General features: G+C 46.7%; 1 protein-coding gene across 1 annotated transcript in view; it reads left to right on the top strand.

The window, feature by feature from the left end:
* Positions 1-20,000, top strand: part of magi2a (membrane associated guanylate kinase, WW and PDZ domain containing 2a) — a gene marked incomplete at both ends in the record, with an annotated part of 222,049 nt that overhangs the window by 115,196 nt on the left and 86,853 nt on the right. Inside the window, 4 exon segments of the mRNA XM_080537764.1 lie at positions 3,259-3,378; positions 7,874-8,092; positions 16,721-16,958; positions 18,672-18,751. Of these exon segments, the coding sequence (XP_080393890.1) occupies positions 3,259-3,378; positions 7,874-8,092; positions 16,721-16,958; positions 18,672-18,751 (657 nt within the window).

Below are 20,000 nucleotides of genomic sequence, written 5' to 3'. Positions count from 1 at the left end.
CTGCGTGAGGCTGGAGAGTATGTTGACGCTCCAGGGTGACTACTGACAACCCTACACAGGGCTGGGGAGAGAGATTGACCCCGTGACATGAGATAAGCAGTTACCACAGCGTTGGCAAACAGCGATGTATGTACATGTATACAGCAAATGTTGTAAATGTGTCCAGAGTACTTAAAGGTCCTGCCTAATGCATGACCCTCCGTTATCATACCCTCACAGCGGGTCTATGGGCTGTAGTGGGAGATTAGGCTAATGTATTGAAGGGCATGTTGAATGAGTCTGATAGGACAGAACATACAAGCTCGGGCCTAAGCTGCATGGGGCAAGAGTTGATCTCTCGGCCCCCCTAGCGATGGAGCTAGTGAGGAGATGCCAGCCACCCACCCACACTCTCAGCTCCATCCTCTCTCTCTCTCCTCTCTCTCATTCTCTATCTCAACCTCTCTCTCTCTTTCTCTCTCTCTCTCATTCTCTATCTCAACCACTCTCTCTCCCTCCCTCACTCTCTCTCTCTCTCTATCTCTCTCTCCCTCTATCTCTCTCTCTCTCTCTCTCTGAGAGACGGCCTCTCTACGGCCTCTCTACTGTACGTTCCAGCCTCAACGCCTTCAACTCTCTCACCCCCCCGACTCTCTCACTCACTCTCACGCTCCGCGGAAAAACAAAAAAAACAGACGCACTCTCCCACTTCTTCTCTGGCTTCTCGATGGGCTCCCTCCCTAGGAGTTCACAGAGGGAACATGTTGTACATGGAAGACGCAGCGCGTTCTGTTTTCATTAGCGCACGTACGTACCGCAGGACAAATAGCTTAGCGTCTGCCACACTTATCTCTGGTAATCTGTTTGCGTAACTCTCTCGGTCTTGTTTGCGGTTCGCTCCGGTGGAAAAAAAAGCCGTTCTTCTGATGTATCATTTGTGCGTCTGTGTCTTTCTCTCTCTTTATCTCCCACTAAGAGTCAACAGAAGATTGATCAACAGGGTGTGTTTGTGGAAAGCATTTCCTGCACCTTAACGGCACACAGCTTCAATGAAACATTTATAGAGAAGGCCCTTACAGGCCCCAGAAATAACCCATGGAAAACAGCTTTCAGATTCCTCAGTAGGGGTAAAGCTACTGTCATTTTGATGAATTAAGTATTTAGGCCTAATGCTTTTGCAGTGTGCAGCAACGGGGCATTGTGAATTTGGTATATATAGCTTTCTTAGAACAGTTGCAGGGGAAGAAGAAGCGTTAAGAGTATTTCCTGGAAGTCTTCTTCAATCCTTTATCCCATTGAGTGTAAGTGGCTACATTTCTTCATGCCCGCAATGGTGTTCCGGCTTTATAAAATGAACAAGATGACCCAGAAATCACAGTGTACAGAAAACCATTTCCAACTGTTCTTCACAAAGATTTAATGGGGGAACATTGTCGAAGCCTTGCTCCACTGGAAGATGCTTGCTAATTATAGCTCTCTTTAGCTCCCAGCCATCAAAGGTCTTCTTTTGAAGTGTGTGTGTGTGTGTGCGCGGCTCGTCCTGAAGCTCTGTCGGGGGTGCGTAGTCTGTGACTGCTCCCATGCAGTTAGCATCAGGGACCTCACCACTGGAGGTGCCAATCCGTTCAGTGGTATGACGGTTGAGAGAGAGGAACAGCAGGAGATAGGGTTGTCTGGGGGGGGGGGGGGGTGACACGTAGTGGTGGATCTGCCAGGGATCACACACACACGCGTGTGTGAGTGAGTGTTCGTTCCCTGACAGCTCCACCACTCCATGTTGTTGATACTGATGCTGAACTTGGAGACAGGAAATGCAAAAAAAAGGTTTGTGATGGAGGCTTGTTCAGCGCAAAATAAATACTGTTCATGGCAGTGGCATAGTAGCAAAAAGAGGTCGATCAACGCACTGAAGTTAATGATCATTGAACCTTTATTATAATACATACATAAACAAGGGCTCTCAAGATGTCTGTGTACAAAGATGATCAACCACAGGATCACAACATCTTGAGCGGTTTGCTTTTCCCATTTAAGGGATTTTAATCAACAAATTGAGTGCAAAGACAATGTTGGCAAGCATTTTAATGGCCTTGGTGGATTCATTCTCATTTCATTACTTTATTTCATGCTTGGACGGCCAGCTGCATTGAGAGATGAGGCAGCAGCGCTATCCAAAATCTACTCTGCTGAAGAAAACAGTGTTTCGCTTTCGTTTGTGGTAGAATTGAGGGGAGGGATTCAATTCGCACCAATCTCGACGTGCCCTGTCACCGTCGTCGCATCCTGATGACATGTGACAGGCGATAAGTGCCCAGGGCGCCAGGCCGAGGCCAAGGGCCGTGAAGTGTCGCGACTGGGCAGCACCGGTGTCATCATGTGATCAGACATGAAATGTTACATTTAAACTGTTAAAGTGTTTCATCTCGTTACGGCTGTAAGTGTCCCAAGGAAACAAAATGGACCAAACTAAAGTGGTGCACAAAAGTATACATAATATAGTATACGTCTACATAAAGCCAGCCACAACATGAGAAAATTATCAGAGTCCCTGAAAGGGTGTAAAAAGGATCATGTTTTAATGGACAGCCTTCATACCTACACAAAGAAACACTGAAATCAACAAAATATCCACTAATAATAATAATAAGCAAAACAGGCATCTCCCACTACCTCAATTTAGCATCATAAGCACTCCAACACAAACTGCCAATCACCGCGGTGCCATAAACTGTCCCTATACTTAATAGACTGATGCTCAATAGAGCTGCGAGAGCTGTCGTGAATTAAGCCGTTATATCGTAGCTACGATTGCTGCTACGGTACTATGATTTTGCTATCATTAAGCAAGCCTGCTCTGCTCTGCTCTCGAGCATCAAGCACCTAGATGGTAGTCATTTGAAGCTACGGTGTAGAGGCTCTTTGACTGGGAAGCCCTTGACTGTGCTGTATGCAGGCTGACTGTATTACCCTCGTCCTCGTCAAAGTTGCATCACTCAGCTGAAAGCCTTCCTCTAATGTTACCTAGTAAAGGAGTCATGGCTTCATTCTGAAGGGGAACCACTCAAGTATTCCTTCTTTACCCAGAGTGAAGAGAGACCCTAGCATGAATATGCCAGATTCTTGGGTCAGCGTATCCCCAGGCGACTGTCCTGGGTGAGATATTGAAGCTGATTCCAAGTGGCCATCTCATAGTCATCTAATGGCACGGGTGGGGGATGTATCTTCCAAGGTGCAGCGTTCTAACTGTCTTCCTCTCTGTCTCCTCCCTCTCTCCTGTAGGCACAACCAGGCAGCCCAAGGAAGGAGAGGTCCCCGGGGTGGACTACAGCTTTGTGACTGTTGACCGGTTTATGGAACTGGAGAAAAGCGGAGCCTTGTTAGAGAGCGGAACTTATGAAGGTGAGGAGAGCCTTGGATGTCTTTGTACTGCTTGCGTGTCAAACTGCGTTGCCTATCTTGCAGTTATATATACTTTTTTGACATTGTGTTTGTGACAGTCTAATTAACCATAATTTTTCTGTACAAACTGTTGATTTACCCTTAACGAAAAGAGTCATGCTGTGCAGTGGCGGACTCAGGCTGTTTGAAGGTCACGGGCGAAAAGAAAAAAAGGGCACCTACTGCACAACATGGGACCCCATCAGTGCACACGGTCAAGTTTAGACCATTGGAAGGGCAGCCAATAGGGCACATCCTCTAATTTTGCCACTCAAAAGGGCACTTTAGTGCGACATTTTTCAACTGTGTGGGAGCACATGGTCAAGTTTAGACCATTGGAAAGGGCACCAATAGGGCACTTCCTCTAATTTTCGCCACTCAAAAGGGCATTTCTGCCACTCAAAAAGGGCACTTGAGAGTTTTTCAACCGTGGGGGCACGAGGAGGGGCGGTCGCCCCCCCTGCCCCCCGCTGAGTCCACCAGTGTTCCCTTTCTTCCCTCCCACTGAGGTGCTTTCAGACAGCTCTCAGACATGACTGTGATCCACGGCTGTTCAGAAAACACATTTCACAGAACAGCAGCCTCTCTCTGACAGAGAAACACACTTCCGCTGCTAGCGAGCAGCTCTGCTCAGCTATCGTTCTCTCCCCTCTAAGAAGCCTCTCGAAAACAAACAGTTTGTCCCTCCAAATGTCCTTCCCCTTGTTCCCCTGAAGTGTGCACTTTTCCACCAACCCGTCCATTGATTTTAAAAGCACAGGATTGTGTGTATAAAAGCTTATGGTTACACAAATCCTAGGCTTTTTTATGAAGTGGACACTTTGAGAAAGGGTGGATAATCGTGGAAGAGAAAAGAGAAAAGAGGAAAGAGGCTCCTTTGATCCTCCATTTGCTCAGGGCTTGAGTGGCTCTCTCCGAAGCACCTGCTCCTCCACTCCACTATGGTAGGCGACGGGGACTGACTTCACACAGAGGGTATATAGCTGGTGAATTTACTCTTATGTCAGCTCCTTTCGCCTTAGCGGTACCCTCCTGTCCCTGGCTCCCTGTGCCTGTCACTGCAAAAGAAAGAAATTGCAGGCGGTCCATTTAACGGACGGTTTGCCAGAAGCGGCGTTCGACATTTTCACCGGTGATGGGAGCTGTGTATCATTTTCACATTTTCTGCAGTGAGAGCCATCCTTCAGGTATGTAATGCTCAATTAGAGGACAGAGAGAGAGATAGAGAGAGAGAGAGAGGCAGGCAGATACGATTGCTACAGCCTAGAGTAGTTGGTTGTGAAGAGGGCAAAAGAAGTAACCTCCAAGCTGGCAGAATTCATCTTTTAGTCTTGGTGGCGATGAGTACAGTAAGATTCAACGGAAGGGCAACGAATAGAAGACACTCGTCTTAGAAGAACGCCTTAACTCGTCCGCCATGAGCTCGTCCGCCATGAGCTCTCTCACCATTTGTTTGTTGTTGATATCACCCCTGCTGTGTGTCTCCTGTTGTAAGTACCTTGCTTGACAAGGTCATGCAGGGTAGCGTCTTATGATGTGCTACACGTCTGAATGATACCGTTCTCTACTATAACCCAAAGTTATTTAAGTTCAGGTTTGGAGCGCAACAACTCGCTGTTATTTATTTTTTTCAACTCGCATGAATTTTTTAAACGCTTTCGGTCTTTGGAGTCTGGCGAAGCGTGGGCAGCAGTGTAACAGCGAACTCAGCGAACTCTCTCTAGCGATGCTCTCCAACGTTTTCGTCGGAAGTCGTTACGCACTCGCAAAAATGTGAACGACTCGTTTCCGAGAGAGAGGACCTTTTTTTTCACCTCACCACAGTAAATACCCAGAGATACCAGACGTCTTTAATCTCTCCCGAGCTAATCTCCACGGTCCTAAAACTGTCTACATTACCCAAGTTTGGGGGGGTTAATTTTTAATACTCATCCTCCAGTATTAGAGTAATCTTGTGGATATTCCTGCCTCTTTTCGGTGTCTGGTTCCTCCTCTCTGAGCACTCCGCAGCCAGCACCACTGAAGCGATATCCCAGTGCAGGCTAATCCTCACAGTGCTCCACTAGACAACCTTGCCGTGCCTGATCTCCAGCCGAGAGGCAGAGCACCTCAGGGGACTGGGGGGGGCTGAGTGAGCACCAGCAGTAAACACTTAAACATCTCCCAGTTATTATAATTTTATTTTATTTTATTATATACACGTCCGTGATTACACAGCACTCACGTAAACACACTCCATCAGGGTCTCCCATGAGCTAAACAAGGACATCTGTTGCTGTCTGAGGAGGACTAGGCCAGGTTGTGTCAAGGTGGAGCTACCAGCGTCGAAGGCTTTTGGCAGCCAGCGTTCCTGCGAGTAGTGAGAGGATGAGCCCTGGGGAGAGTCTGGGTGCGATGCTAGGAACGCTCGGCATGCTGGGAGCCGGCGGTCTCCACGCCCGGAGGCAGCAGGAGGGCCGACCACACGGAGCTGAGAGCTCTGGGAGATTACGTCATGGTTATTTACTTACTCGCTCACAAACACACACACACACACACACTCACACTCACACACACACACTCACACTCACACTCACACACACACACACTCACACTCACACTCACACTCACACTCACACACACACACACTCGCTCGCTCGCTAAGAATCTCTGCATGGTTTGGTGACTGAATGATGTGTATCAGATGAGAGCGATGTGTTAGCAAAGACAGGAACATGTACAAGCGTTAACATGTCTGGGGAGGGGGCTATTGTTATTCTGTATACAATATAGGCACATAGGAATGTTTGTGTGTTTGCCAAAGGAGGCTGGTGGAGTTAGAAATCAAAGGGTGGGCCCATCCTCTTTCAAACGATTCCTTAATTATAATTTTTTTTTAAGTTCTCTCCATGGAATGAGCCCAATCACATTTCACCCCTACGGCTCAGTTTTGCGCGTTCACATAGTAGAGTTTTTTGTCATTTTTATCATTTCAATGTATTATAGACCTTTATAATAAGCATGCATGCTATGTATGCCTATTACTCCCTTCTGGACAGCGGTACAGGGCCATCAGGTCAAAAACATCACAACACTTGAACAGTTTCTTCCCCAAAGCCACGGCCCTCCTCAATAACTCCTGATTATTGCACCTTGCACTTAACATGTTTTTGCATTACGTTGTACAGTATATGTATTCACTCGTATTGGTACTGTATATATTGTGTGTCTTGTTTTTGTATTGTAGTATTGTTGTATTGTCGTCTTGTTGTTGGATGTACTGTAGCTTGTTCAGCATGGAGAATACCAAGTCATGTTCCTAGTGCAACTTCACATGGCAAAGGTTCAATTGAAATTGAAAATGTGTTTATGCCTATGTGTCTAGCTGTGTGTCTTATGTTAGTTATCTAACATTAAGCTTTTAAGGCTGATTTATGCATGATAGTCCCGCTTTTTTGACATCATTTCCATGTCGCATTTCCCCCCTTTGATGGCATATGACGCCCGAAATGTAACTGAAGTTCAGCCGCTTAGTTGTTGCACTTGTTATCTCTCCTCTAATATCAGTGCAGACTGGCAGGGAAGCAGCAGGGTTGCTAGCCTACAGACTGGCAGGGTAGGAGCAGGGTTGCTAGCCTACAGACTGGCAGGGTAGGAGCAGGGTTGCTAGCCTACAGACTGGCAGGGTAGGAGCAGGGTTGCTAGCCTACAGAGCACCGCTATTCTGTCATGAACTGGCCTGGTAATGAAGCATTGTTCTTTTTTATTTGATGACTTGTTCGATCGATTGATAGGACGAAACTTAAGTTGTGAATGAATCGCAAGCGTCAGTGCTTTTGTATGATACTACTGAATGATATCGTATCAGGGTCTTGATTGTCACATTTCATAGGGGAAGATTCTCAACCACTACCCCTCTGTTCGGAGGGCTTGTCTTCAAAGTGAGTGGCACTCCAAAAAGAGCCATAGGGGTAGGAAAGGGAAACAGGACTGGGCCTTTGAGTGCTGAGAAAAGTGCTATACAAAAATAAATGTGTTATTATTATTGTGATGCCTGGAACAGAAATGAGGAATGTTATCAAACACTTGAGAGGATGTCATCTCACCTCCCTCTTCCTGTTTATGCAATGACATGATCTGCCTCTGTCTCTCTCTCCTGCTCCATGTGTAATCATCAAATAGATTTCCCTTGACAGGGACCGATTTCCAATTCATGTTCACGATCTTCTCCCCTGTGACCCGCTTGATGCTTGAATATTAACTTGTTACTAGCGGGAGACGACAACATCCAAGTAAATGTTATTTTAAATGCATCAGCACAGGAAGAGAAAATGTTTACAAATGCAACAGGAACAGGCGTGTTACATTTTTGACGTGTGTGTGTGTGTGTGTGTGTGTGTGTGTGTGTGTGTGTGTGTGTGCCCGTGTGTCCGTGTGTGTGCCCGTGTGTCCGTGTGTGTGCATCCTCTGTTCGCAGATAACTATTACGGCACCCCCAAGCCCCCTGCGGAGCCCAGTCCCAGCCTGCTGCTAAATGTAACTGACCAGCTTCTTCCGGGCGCACGACCCAGTTCCGAGGGGAAGAGGAAACGGAACAAGTCGGTGAGCAACATGGAGAAGGCCGGCATCGACCCGCCCGAGGAGGAGGAGGAAGAGAGGCCAGTCGTCAACGGCAACGGCGTGGCCGTCACCCCAGGTCAGACCCCAGACGGGACCCCTCTGAGAACGTGGCCACACGGCCAGGGAGCCGTTAGGGCAGCGTCATGACAACCAGGTCACCGCCACCGCCACCGTGGGCGACCTCACACACAGCTTGACAGCCAGGCATGCGACGGCACGGCCCTCAGATCTGATAGATTCCGGTGACATAGCAGCGGTTCTTATCGTCAAGGGTTACCTCATAGCAACCGGGTTCTGTTGTGGTGATAGCTTAGCAACTGGTTAACACTCATAACTGTGAAGCAAACACTATGAGACTGAAACCACAACAACACTCTGTAATATACAAGCCTTCTACTTCCTCCTGGCACAGAGCTGTGGTCAATGATAGAGTACCACACCCTACATCATTATGCTATTCCTAAAACAATGGAGGCTGTATTAGATTAGATTAGATTAGATTAGATTAGATTATATGGATCCACCGGAAGTTCGGCCACCGAAATTATTCGGCCGAAAATAGCAAAAAAAGGACATTCTGTGTTCGGCCGTTTGTGTGAAAAGACCAAATGTTCACCCAATACGAGACGTTTTTTTGATGACACGATCAAACAGTGCAAGCAACCTATGCTGTTCTGTGAATGAGTGATAAGTGAGTGATAACTGCCTACTCCCAAGTGATATAATTACAGCAAACCTGTCGGCAGTTTGGCATCTCAATTCAATTCAATTCAATTCAATTGTACTTTATTTATCCCCGTGGGGAAATTCATTTTGCCACGCCACTCTCTAAAAACAACACATGACAACACAACATAAAGGACAGACAACAATACTGGGCCAGCCATGTATAGTATATAAAAAACAGTAAGATCATAATAGAAAAATGGATTTAAAAAGATGGCTATATCTATGATATTAAAATACTAAAAAGTGATGATGATGATTAAAATAAATAAATAAATACAGATCCAGTTCAATCTGTTCTCTGAACGACAACGAGAGGCACATTCCGACATTAAGACTATCGTTTTCATTTTTGCAACTTTTTGCAAAGTGTGAGCTAAGCAATCACTGGAAACTGATGGGATCACAGTATTATGTGACAGCTGCTGGTGAAAGGGATAACAAGCTTTAACAAGATTTAATGTTCAGACTTTGTCGAAAAAATAAAAAGTCAGAACATTTTGATTGGTGACTCGTTCCCCCTTTCACCAGCCGCTGTCACAATTTTTACATCTTTTATGAAAAGAGGAAATATTCCGTAACATAAAGTATATACAATTTAAAACAAGTCATTTTGATCATTATCATTGTACATTTACATTAACATTTTTGGCATTTGGCAGACGCCTTATTCCAAAGCAACTAATCAACAATCAATACATTTAACCTAGAAAGTGAATCAGTGTAGCAGGAAAAATCTAGTTCAGGCCAGTGGCCATTGGCAGTCGTCGTTTTTTTAGTAGACAGTAGAGGAGCAGCTAAGGTGTAGCCTGAAGAGATGGGTCTTCAGTTTCCGACGGAAGATGGGGAGAGACTCGACACTTCTGACAACCGTGGGAAGCTCATTCCACCAGCGGTCAGCCAGGGTAGTGAAGAGACCAGTGGCGGACTCAGGCTGTCCTCTCATTTTCGTCACTCAAAAGGGCATTTTTGCCACTCAAAAGGGCACTTAAGAGAGACGTTTTTCAACCGTGGGGGCACCAGGAGGGGCGGTCGCCCCCCCCCCCCCCCCCCCGAGTCCACCAGTGGAAGAGACGTGGACGGACAGCATGGCTGCCGCGTTGGCGTAGAGGGGCCAGTCGGCCTGCAGAGGTGCAGGAGCGGAGTGAACGGGCTGAAGTTTGCTTGCAGGTAGGCAGGGGCTGTCCCTTTTGCAAGCACCAGGGTCTTGAATCTGATGCGAGCTGCTGTCGGGAGCCAGTGAAGAGTGCGAAGGAGTAACATGACAGAATTTTGGGAGGTTGAACACCAGACAGGCGGCAGCATTCTGGATGAGCTGTAGAGGTCTGATGGCGGTGGCGGGGAGCCCGGCCAGGAGTATATTGTAGTAGTCAAGGCGGGAGATGACCAGTGACTGGGTCAAGAGTTGCGCTGCTTCTCTGGTGAGGAATGGACGTATCCTTCTGATGTTGTAAAGGAAGAATCTGCAGGAGCGTGCTGTCGCTGCGATGTTCTCTGCACAGGATAGGCGGTTGTCCAGGATCACTCCAAGGTTCTTGGCTGTCTGAGAGGGAGTTGCAGTAGAGTTCTCCACTGTGATCGAGAAGTGCTGGTCTTGGAGAGGGCAGGCTTTCTCAGGGAGGAAGAGTAGCTCAGTATTGTTAAGGTTGAGCTTGAGATGGTGGGCTGACATCCATGTAGAGATGTCAGCGAGACACGCAGGAACAGGTGTCGCCACATGTAGATCAGAGGGAGGGAAAGACAGCAAGAGATGAGTGTCATCTGTATAGCTGTGGTAGGAGAACCCGTGTGAGCTGATTACCAAGCCAAGAGACTTGGTATAGAGGGAGAACAGCAAGGGCCCTAGGACGGAGCCCTGGAGTACCCCAGTGGTGAGGGTACGTGGAGAAGGCAACGATCCTCTCCAAGTCACCTGGTAGGAGCGACCCGCCAGGTAGGAAGCAAACCAGGAGTGTACAGTGCCAGAGATGCCCAGTTATGTGAGGATGGAGAGAAGGAGGTTTACTGTGTCGAATAGGGATGCTCCGATTTATCGGCCACCGATTTAAATCGGCCGATTTCACTCAAAATGACTCGATCGGTGATCGGCAAAAATGGCCGATCGCAAAAACCGATCTTTTTTTTTTATTATTTTTTTTTGGGGGGGAGACAGATAACTGAACAGAAAACATAGGAGGACGTAACAGTATGTAAACCATGAAGGCCACGTTTATGATGTCTTTTATACAGCCATATCGACTGACTTGGGCTTCAGGCCCTAACTGGGTGATAGGCCAGACCTTTACTATGCCATAACAATGGGTCTGCGTTTGCTTGGTGCCTAATGGATCAAAACTTTTGTCTAAAAAGCAAAAAATATGTAGGCTATCCAGTCAGTAGGCCTACAGTTATGTATTTTTAAAAATATCGGTATCGGTATCGGTTGATCTTGAGGAAAAAAATCGGTGATCGGTATCGGCCCCAAAAATCCAGATCGGAGCATCCCTAGTGTCGAAGGCAGCAGACAGGTCCAGGAGAATGAGAACAGAGGAGAGGGAGGAAGCTTGAGCAGAGTGGAGGGCCTCAGTGACAGCAAGGAGAGCAGTCTCATTGGAGTGCCCAGCCTTGAAGCCAGATTGGTGGGGGTCCAGGAGTTCCATCTGACAGAGATAGTCAGTCAGTTGTTTAGATGCAGCACGTTCAAGGGTTTTAGAAGGGAAGGAGAGAAGGGATACCGGTCTTTAGTTGTGGACAGAGGACGGGTCAAGGGTTGCTTTCTTGAGGAGAGGCTTGACTCTGACCATCTTGAAGGCAGTCGGGACAGATCCTGTGGATAAGGAGGAGTTGATTACGGTGGTAAAGAAAGGAAGGATGTCAGGGGAAATGGATTGGAGAAGAGGGGACGGGATGGGATCGAGAGGGCAGGTGGTTGCCTGCTTAGATGTGATCAGTGTAAGAATCTCATCAGGGGAGAGGGGTGGAAAAGATGATACGCCAGAGACCAAGTGTAGTGCAGAGGGTCTGGAAGGGGTGTTAGCAGTGTTGGTGGGAGGAGGGGAAAAGGTGCTTCTAATGTCATCAACCTTCTTTTCGAAGTAGGTGACAAAGTCATCAGCAGACAGGGAGGAAGGAGGAAGGGGGAGGGGGAGGAGGTGGGTTGAGGAGTGTGTAGAATGTGGAGAACACTTTCCTAGGATTAGAGGCAGAAGAATGAAAGTATTTTGGAATGATAGTAGGACGCTTTAGCAGCTGATGCAGAGGAGGCGTAGTTGGAGAGGAGAGAGTGATAAAGGTTTAGGTCATCAGGGTGGCCGGTTTTTCTCCATCTCCTCTCAGCTGCCCTGAGCTCTAGTCTACAAGCATGTGGGGGGTTCAGAGTGTCATGGAGTGCGTGGAGAGGATTGTGCTGGTTTCAAGGTCAGTGGACAGAGGGCGTGGAAGGACCGGTGGATAGAAGGGAGGAGGCTTCAACAGAGGGTATGGAGGATAAGACAGGATTAGAGTCCTGTGCCTCCCTCTCGACCGGAGGGTCTAGGGGGAATGAGAAAATGAGTAGGCTTCAGAGAGGGCAGCTGGTGTAGCTGTATTTTCAGGTGAGATTCAGGTTTCTGTGAGAGCGAGAAAGATGAGGGACTCGAACGAGGCATAAGCTTTCCGGACCACTGACTGGCAGTTCCAAAGACCTCCCCCGGCAATGAAGTTGTGGTAAGTTGAAGGAGGTGGATAGATGAGATTGGAAGGGTTGGGGGGGGGGGGGGGGGGGGGGTGGAGCATCTACACAGTATGTGTCTTCCTGAAGGACAAAAGTACAGGAATAGGGAGAAAGCACATTGTGATATCTGTCAGTGGAGGGATACAGGGTTAATGGTCCAACAAGAAGTTGGTGGCGCTTATTGCACTCAAAGTAGACAAATATGACAAGAGAACAATCAAATGGAAGAACATATACTTAATATCCTTAGTATTCTGGCCTTCCTCTCAGGCCTTCATCTATGGACTCCCACAGATTGACTCCCTTGTCTTATTGTCAGGAGTCTTAGTCCCACAGATTGACTCCCTTGTCTTGTTGTCAGGAGGCTGTCGCTCTCAGACCGTCCGGATATTAATGGAGATTTCAGAAATTGCTGAAGACTCGCAGGCTTGCAGCCCCTCCCAACTAACGATCATTTAACGACCGGACAGGTGTACTCACTTAGTCCACAATGTATGACACTATGGCTACGTTCACACTGCAGGTATTGATGCTCAATTCCAATTTTTTACACAGATGCGATTTTTTTGTTTGGCAGTTCACATTACTTTTAAAAGGTGACCTATATTTGACCTAGGCCTACATTGACTCCCGTGTGAACATTCCACGGCCCTGAAAAGACCCGCATGTGCAGAAGGACAGCGCACTGTTTACAATAATAATACATTAGACTTATAGACACTCAAAGACGTTTTACAAACTGAAAAGATCGAGTAGTAAAATAAAAAGAAACAAAAAAATAAATAAAAGAAAGTATAGGGGTCTGATTGATTTGTAGATTACTAAATCTAAATCTAAGTGTCTTTGTAGGATACAGGTTGACTCTGTATACTGTCTGCAAGTATATCTAGATTCATGATATATAATATGATAACGTTACAACCGTTACATTTTCAAGTTTTTGTGCAGCGGAAGCCGGCAAAGATATGAGCAAGATATGAGCAAGTGCGTCTAGAGTGCAGGGTTGCCAGATGAGGCGGGTTACCGCCGAATGGGCTACTGGATTTATCGGTTATAGACTGGTTAGGCTGTAAATTGTCAATCCCATCTGGCAACCCTGCTAGAGTGACGTAAAAGTCGCATTAAAAGCGACTTGACAATTCAGACGGCGGGCATGTTGCTAAATATCTGATATGTATCCGATGTAATACCAACTCTGAACGCGACCCAGGTCGGATTTTAAAAAGTCAGATTTCATGTGACTTGCGCTGTTCACACGGTCATGCATAAATCAGACCTGAGTCGCGTGTTGGCAAAAAAATCGGAACGTAGCCTATGTCAATCCTGACCTAGGCTTAATAGCTGGAGAGGTGTTGAAACTCCTCCCAGTGCAAATTGACGGCTTTTAGGCTCACACACAAAAAAAGTGGTTTCAGTAGGAACTAGTTTGTAGGCCACACAGCTTTAACCCAAAACAGCTAACACACAGCTACCAGTAACACAATGGTTTAAACAAGAATCAATTCACTTACTCAGGCTAGATAAAAGATGTCTCCACTCTCTTGAGTCTCTCTTAAGTCTCTTAGGACAATGTAACATTTGTAACAATGTAACATGAATAAGCATACAAGCATGAATAAAAAGTTACATTTATTGTATTTATGCAAAATAATAAGTTCGCAAAATAAATGGAAACACACTCGGTATTCGGCCAAGTGTTTCCTTAATTTCGGTTTTGGCTTCGGCCAAGAATTTTCATTTCGGTGCATCCCTATTAGGTTAGATTCAACTTTATTGTCATGGCACAGTACAAGTACCAGACAACGAAAAGTACAAATAGTGATATAAAAACATGATAGTGATAGGTACAGTATGGCAAGCACGGTAGTTTAGAGGTGTATACAATTATGAGCTATCTACAGTTAAGGTAGCTTATGTACAGTATGCAATGTACAGATGTATAAATGTGGCTGTACCCATTCTACACTGAATGTAATCTATTCTATGTAGAATATAATACCGGTACCCCAATACTCCTGTAGAATACCCCCTTACAGTATACACTGTACCCCCATATTCCCATAGAATCCCTGAATACATTATATACCCCCATACGCCCATAGAATACTCCCATATGTACCCCTATACTCCCATAGAATACTCCCATATGTACCCCTATACTCCCATAGAATACTCCCATATGTACCCCTATACTCCCATAGAATACAACCATATGTACCCCTATACTCCCATAGAATACTCCCATATGTACCCCTATACTCCCATAGAATACAACCATATGTACCCCTATACTCCCATAGAATACAACCATATGTACCCCTATACTCCCATAGAATACAACCATATGTACCCCTATACTCCCATATAATATAACCATATACCGTATACCCCTATACTCCCATAGAATACAACCATATGTACCCCAATACTCCCATAGAATACAACCATATGTACCCCTATACTCCCATAGAATACAACCATATGTACCCCAATACTCCCATAGAATACAACCATATATACCCCTGTACTCCCATAGAATACAACCATATACTCCTATACTTTAGGGGTACATTACTCTGAACTCGGAGCAGAGACACACAGTGTTTCTGACCATCCCACCTGCCAGGGCCAAGCCACACACCGTATGTACAGTATATCACATTCATTCAAATCAGCGTGACTTATTTGGATACTCTGGACATAACGCCAGTGTGTTAGCTGCCAGTGTCTCGTGACGTTAGAATTATAAGGTTCTATCTCCATTTTGGTCAAAATTTAGTTTTTTACATAATCTGATCCATTAGGTGTTTATTAACGCCTGTGTGGTGTTATTTTTAAAATGTTGACATTTTTGAGTTTGTAATTAATAAAATACAAAGGCTCCATCTCACAAAACGTAATGGAATGTAAAAAATTTGACGCTCAATATCTCTGAACTACCCTAAACGGAGATAGAACCTTATCATTCTATGCTCACGGTCTATCTATCACTCCCAGCAGTTTGTACAGACGTGAAGTTTCCCTCCTTACAATCGAAAGCGCTTTGAGACCGATGGTAAATGCAGTAGTAAACGCAGTAGTAAACGCAACCCGTTATATCTAGCATAGATCTAGCTATTAACTGGGCTCTCAGAGTAGTTCTCAGGTGCACTTTTCTGCGGCTAGTCAGTCAAGTGTGTAACCAGACTGGAGGAGAGAGAAATCGATAGAATAGGCCATGTGATCCGAGCAGATAGCTCTCTCGCTCTCTCTATCTCTCTATCGCTCTGTCTCATATCCCTCCACCCCCTCTCTCTCTATCTCCCCCTCTCTCTCTCTCTCTCTCTCTCTCTCTCTCTCTCTCTCTCTCTAATAGATGAACTCTCCCTCCCACTGCCTCCAGCGCCGCTCCTCTGGGGCTTCCAAATTCGCCACAACTCAAACTAGGGCACATCAGCCTCTCTCTCTCCCTCTCTCTCTCTTTCTCTCTCTCTCTATCTCTGTCTCTCTCTCTTTATATATCTCTGTCTGTCTCTCTCTCTCTCCCTCTATTTCTCTTTCTCTCTCTCTATCTCTGTCTCTCTCTCTCCCTCTCTCTCTCCCTCTCTTTCTCTCTCCCTCCCTCTCTCTCTCTCTCTCTCTCTCTCTCTCTCTCTCTCTCTCTCCCTCTCTCTCTCTTTCTCTCTCTCTCTCTATCTATGTCTCTCTCTCTTTATATATCTATGTCTGTCTCTCTCTCTCTCCCTCTCTTTTTCTTTCTCTCTCTCTATCTCTGTCTCTCTCTCTTTCTCTCTCCCTCCCTCTCTCTCTCTCTCCCTCTCTCTCTCTTTCTCTCTCTCTCTATCTCTGTCTCTCTCTCTTTATATATCTCTGTCTGTCTGTCTCTCTCTCTCTCCCTCTCTTTCTCTTTCTCTTTCTCTCTCTCTATCTATGTCTCTCTATCTCTGTCTCTCTCTCTCCCTCTCTTTCTCTCTCCCTCCCTCTCTCTCTCCCTCTCTCTTTCTCTCTCTCTCTGTCTCTTTCTTTCTCTCTCTTGCTCTCTCCCTCTCTTTCTCTCTCTCTCCCTCTCTTTCTCTCTCTATCTCTTCTAGTCTCTTTCCCTCCCTCTCCTATCTCAATCGCTCTCTCCTCTCCTCTCTCGTCTCTCTTGTATGTCAATGCTTCCCTCCCTCTCCCTATTTTTTGCTACTGTTCCATCTCTTCTATCATCTCCTTCTTCTCCCTCTATCCCTAACTCCTCCCCCTCCTGTCTAACTCCTCCCCCTCCTGTCTAACTCCTCCCCCTCCTGTCGCTCCCCCTTTCCTCAGAGTCCAGCGAGCACGAGGACAAGAGCACGGACGCCTCGGGGGACGTCCCACCGCAGGCCCCCCCACCACCCGAGACCCCCACCTTCCTCCCCCCCTTCCCCGAGGCTCCCAAGTGCGGCGAGGAGGGCGGCGAGTCCCCCAAGTGCCCCCCCAAGCCCGACGAGAATGACGAGCTGGGACCCCTGCCAGACAACTGGGAGATGGCCTACACAGAGAAGGGGGAGGTGTACTTTATCGAGTAAGTGTCGCCACGCTTCGAACTGTTACAGTACCCTCCCACCCCGCACACACACTAAAACACACACACACACACACTAATACACACACAGTGCCACATCAGATCGTTGGAGTGTTGTTGGAATGAGATTTAGGTCTCATTGCTTTACAATGCATCGTTCTGCCACTGAGAAAAGAAGAAGGTAAAGTTGCCTTTTAAGCATTTAAGCTTTCTTGTATCAGAGCTGTGTTGCACAAGAGGTGCAAATCATTGGGCTTGTTAAACTTTTATTGCGTGTGTGTGCGTGTGTGTGTGTGTGCGTGCGTGCGTGCACGTGTTAATTAACAATCGTCAGAATGTCTAAGAAGACTTCGTCTCATCCTCTGAGGAACACCTTTCTATAGTTGTAGAAAAACACCATTTAGCGACAACCAAAGACGCTACACCAACAGATGAGAACAATTTAGCCGATTTTAATGTTGTTGTCAGCCAGCCAGCCAGCCAGGACTTTTCAGGATGTAAAACCCAAAAAATAATTTGTAACTTGAATTTTTTTTTTAGAGGAAAGTCAATGCTGCGATGCCAAATGAAAGCGACGACATCTATCCCAAAGGAGTATGGGGGGATAGAGCTCTCTTTGATTTGGCTCCAGATTAGATCAATTTGTTTACCCAGAATCCTCACAGTGAGCCTGGGAGGGAGAGGGAGAGAAAGAGGGGAGGCGGATGGAGAAAGGGTGAGAAGAAAGAGAGGGAGGAGAGAGTCCAAAGGAGAGATGAAGGGAGGGGGAGTGAGAGGGGGGAAAATGAGAGGGGCAGGAAATAAAGAGGGAGGAAGAGATAGAGAGGGTGGCGCAGGAAGAGAGAGAGAGAGAGAGAGAGGGAGTAGGTAGAGAAAGTCAAAAGGAGGAGGGAGGGGGGGGAGTGGGGGGAAAGAAAGAGAGGAGAGGAGAGGAAATAAACGCACAGAGACATTCTGAGGGACTGTGTCCACTTGTCCCCAGAGGGGACACTCAGATCATTTTTTCAGGGTCTCACCCTCGCTTTACTGTAGGCACGTTGTCCCTATCTCTCTCCACACCTCCCCCTTTCCTCCCCCCTTCTTTCTCCCCCCTCCTCTCCTGTCATCATCTTGAAGGGAGGCCGTTGTTGCCCTCAGATGGGCTAAAGAGATCCATTGAAGTTTCCTTGGCATCTCCGCTTATCTGATCTGAGTCCAGTTTTCTGCCCGCGATGCCGAATCTGCCAAGCCCACAGCTGTTCCCCTCCATCACTCACTCACTCACGCATCCCCCCCCTCTCTCTCTCTCTCTCTCTCTCACTCTCTCTCTCTCTCATTCTCTATCTCAACCACTCTCTCTCTCTCTCTCTCTCTCTTTCTCTCTCTCATTCTCTATCTTAACCACTCTCTCTCATTCTCTATCTCAACCACTCTCTCTCTCTGTCTCTCTCTCTCTCTCTCATTCTCTATCTCTACCGCTCTCTCTCTCTCTCTCTCTTTTTCACCCTCCCTCCCTAATGAGAAACAGTGAGCAAATTAAAAGCATCGATTGCCATTTTGTTAACCTCAAGCTTTTTTTTTCCGTCTCTCTCTCTCTCGTCTGTTAAAAGGGTGGGCACACGAGGGAATGGCTCTTTTTCTCTAAAATGATGCTCTGGCTCAATTGAGAATCTTCCTCCCTCCCTCCCTCCCTCTCCCTCTCTGTCTCTCCTCTCTCTTTCCTCCCTTCACCAGCCACAACACCAAGACGACATCGTGGCTCGACCCGCGGCTGGCGAAGAAGGCAAAGCCACCGGAAGAGTGTAAAGAGGACGGTGAGTGCAACCTCCTTCTCTCTCTCTCTCTCTCTCTCTCTCTCTCTCTCTCTCTCTCTCTCTCTCTCTCTCTCTCGCTCTCTCTCTCGCTCTCTCTCTCGCTCTCTCTCTCTCTCCATCTATCTTTGATCTTATTTTGCTCTCTCAGACCGACTGGGTGTACTGCTGTTCCTTTAACACTTAATCAGCCATGAGGGGTCAATTGACCCCTGTGAGTAAAACATGTTTTGATATCTTTGCACTCGATCACATTTCAGGACCCTCCTTTCATGACTTTTCCTAGATATGTGCGTTCTACCACCCCAGTATCCTTACATTTTCAAAAATCACATGCTGCTATTTAGCCGTTTTCCTGTGTAGGAAGCAGGCTAATTTACAAGCGGCCAACTAGTGGTCGTGGTGTGTAAATAGCAGCTTCGCACTGTAAAAGAGGAGGTTTGACCCCTGAGGCGGCTCTTTTAGTAGGTAAAAAGGCACGGCTGTTCTAATGTTAATGAGCAATCATCAGCATCTATTCATCTAATGAGGGGGGGGGGGGCTCTAGACTCTAGTGATGGAAAGGTATATCAGTCATATGGAGGTATGTCAGGAACAGTCACTGTAAAAGACCAGTGGTCTCTTTTGCTACTTGCTTTGGTCCACGTGTGTGCGACAGGGACTATACATGGGTCATGTTAAGGGGGGTGTAGCTGTGTCTAAACGTGGGTTATGGTATGTCTTTGTTGTCGTGACGTTAGAATTATAAGGTTGTATCTCCATTTTTGTCAAAATTGAGTTTTTTACATACCGGTAATCTGATCCATTAGGTGTTTATTAACGCCTGTGTGGTGTTATTTTAAAATGTTGAAATGTTTGAGTTAGTAATTCATAAAATACAAATGTTCCATCTCACAAAACATAATGGAATGTAAAAACGTTGACGCTCAATATCTCTGAACTGCCCTAAACGGAGATAGAACCTTATCATTCTAAGCTCACGTTGTGTGTGAGGTGCTGCTGTGTCGTAGGGAATCCCTGTAGCTGAGGTAGTCTGTCCGCCTGTGCTGCTCTGTGGGAAACTCTGGAGGTCCAGATGGAGGGGTCCAGCGCTGGCTGTGTTGCCCCAGCAGGGGGGTGGTGAAGGCTGGCTAACAGAGAGCTCTTTATCCCCTACTGGGAGCAGGGAGCCATGGACCACCACGGCATACACACACACACACACACACACACACACACACACACACACGCACGCATGCATGCACACACGCAT

The sequence above is a fragment of the Nansenia antarctica genome, assembly GCF_963989245.1.
Source record: "Nansenia antarctica genome assembly, chromosome: 8".
Classification (NCBI taxonomy): Eukaryota; Metazoa; Chordata; class Actinopteri; order Argentiniformes; family Microstomatidae; genus Nansenia; species Nansenia antarctica.
The sequence above is the reverse complement of the archived record's forward strand: the minus strand, read 5'-3'. Positions and strand labels throughout refer to the sequence as shown.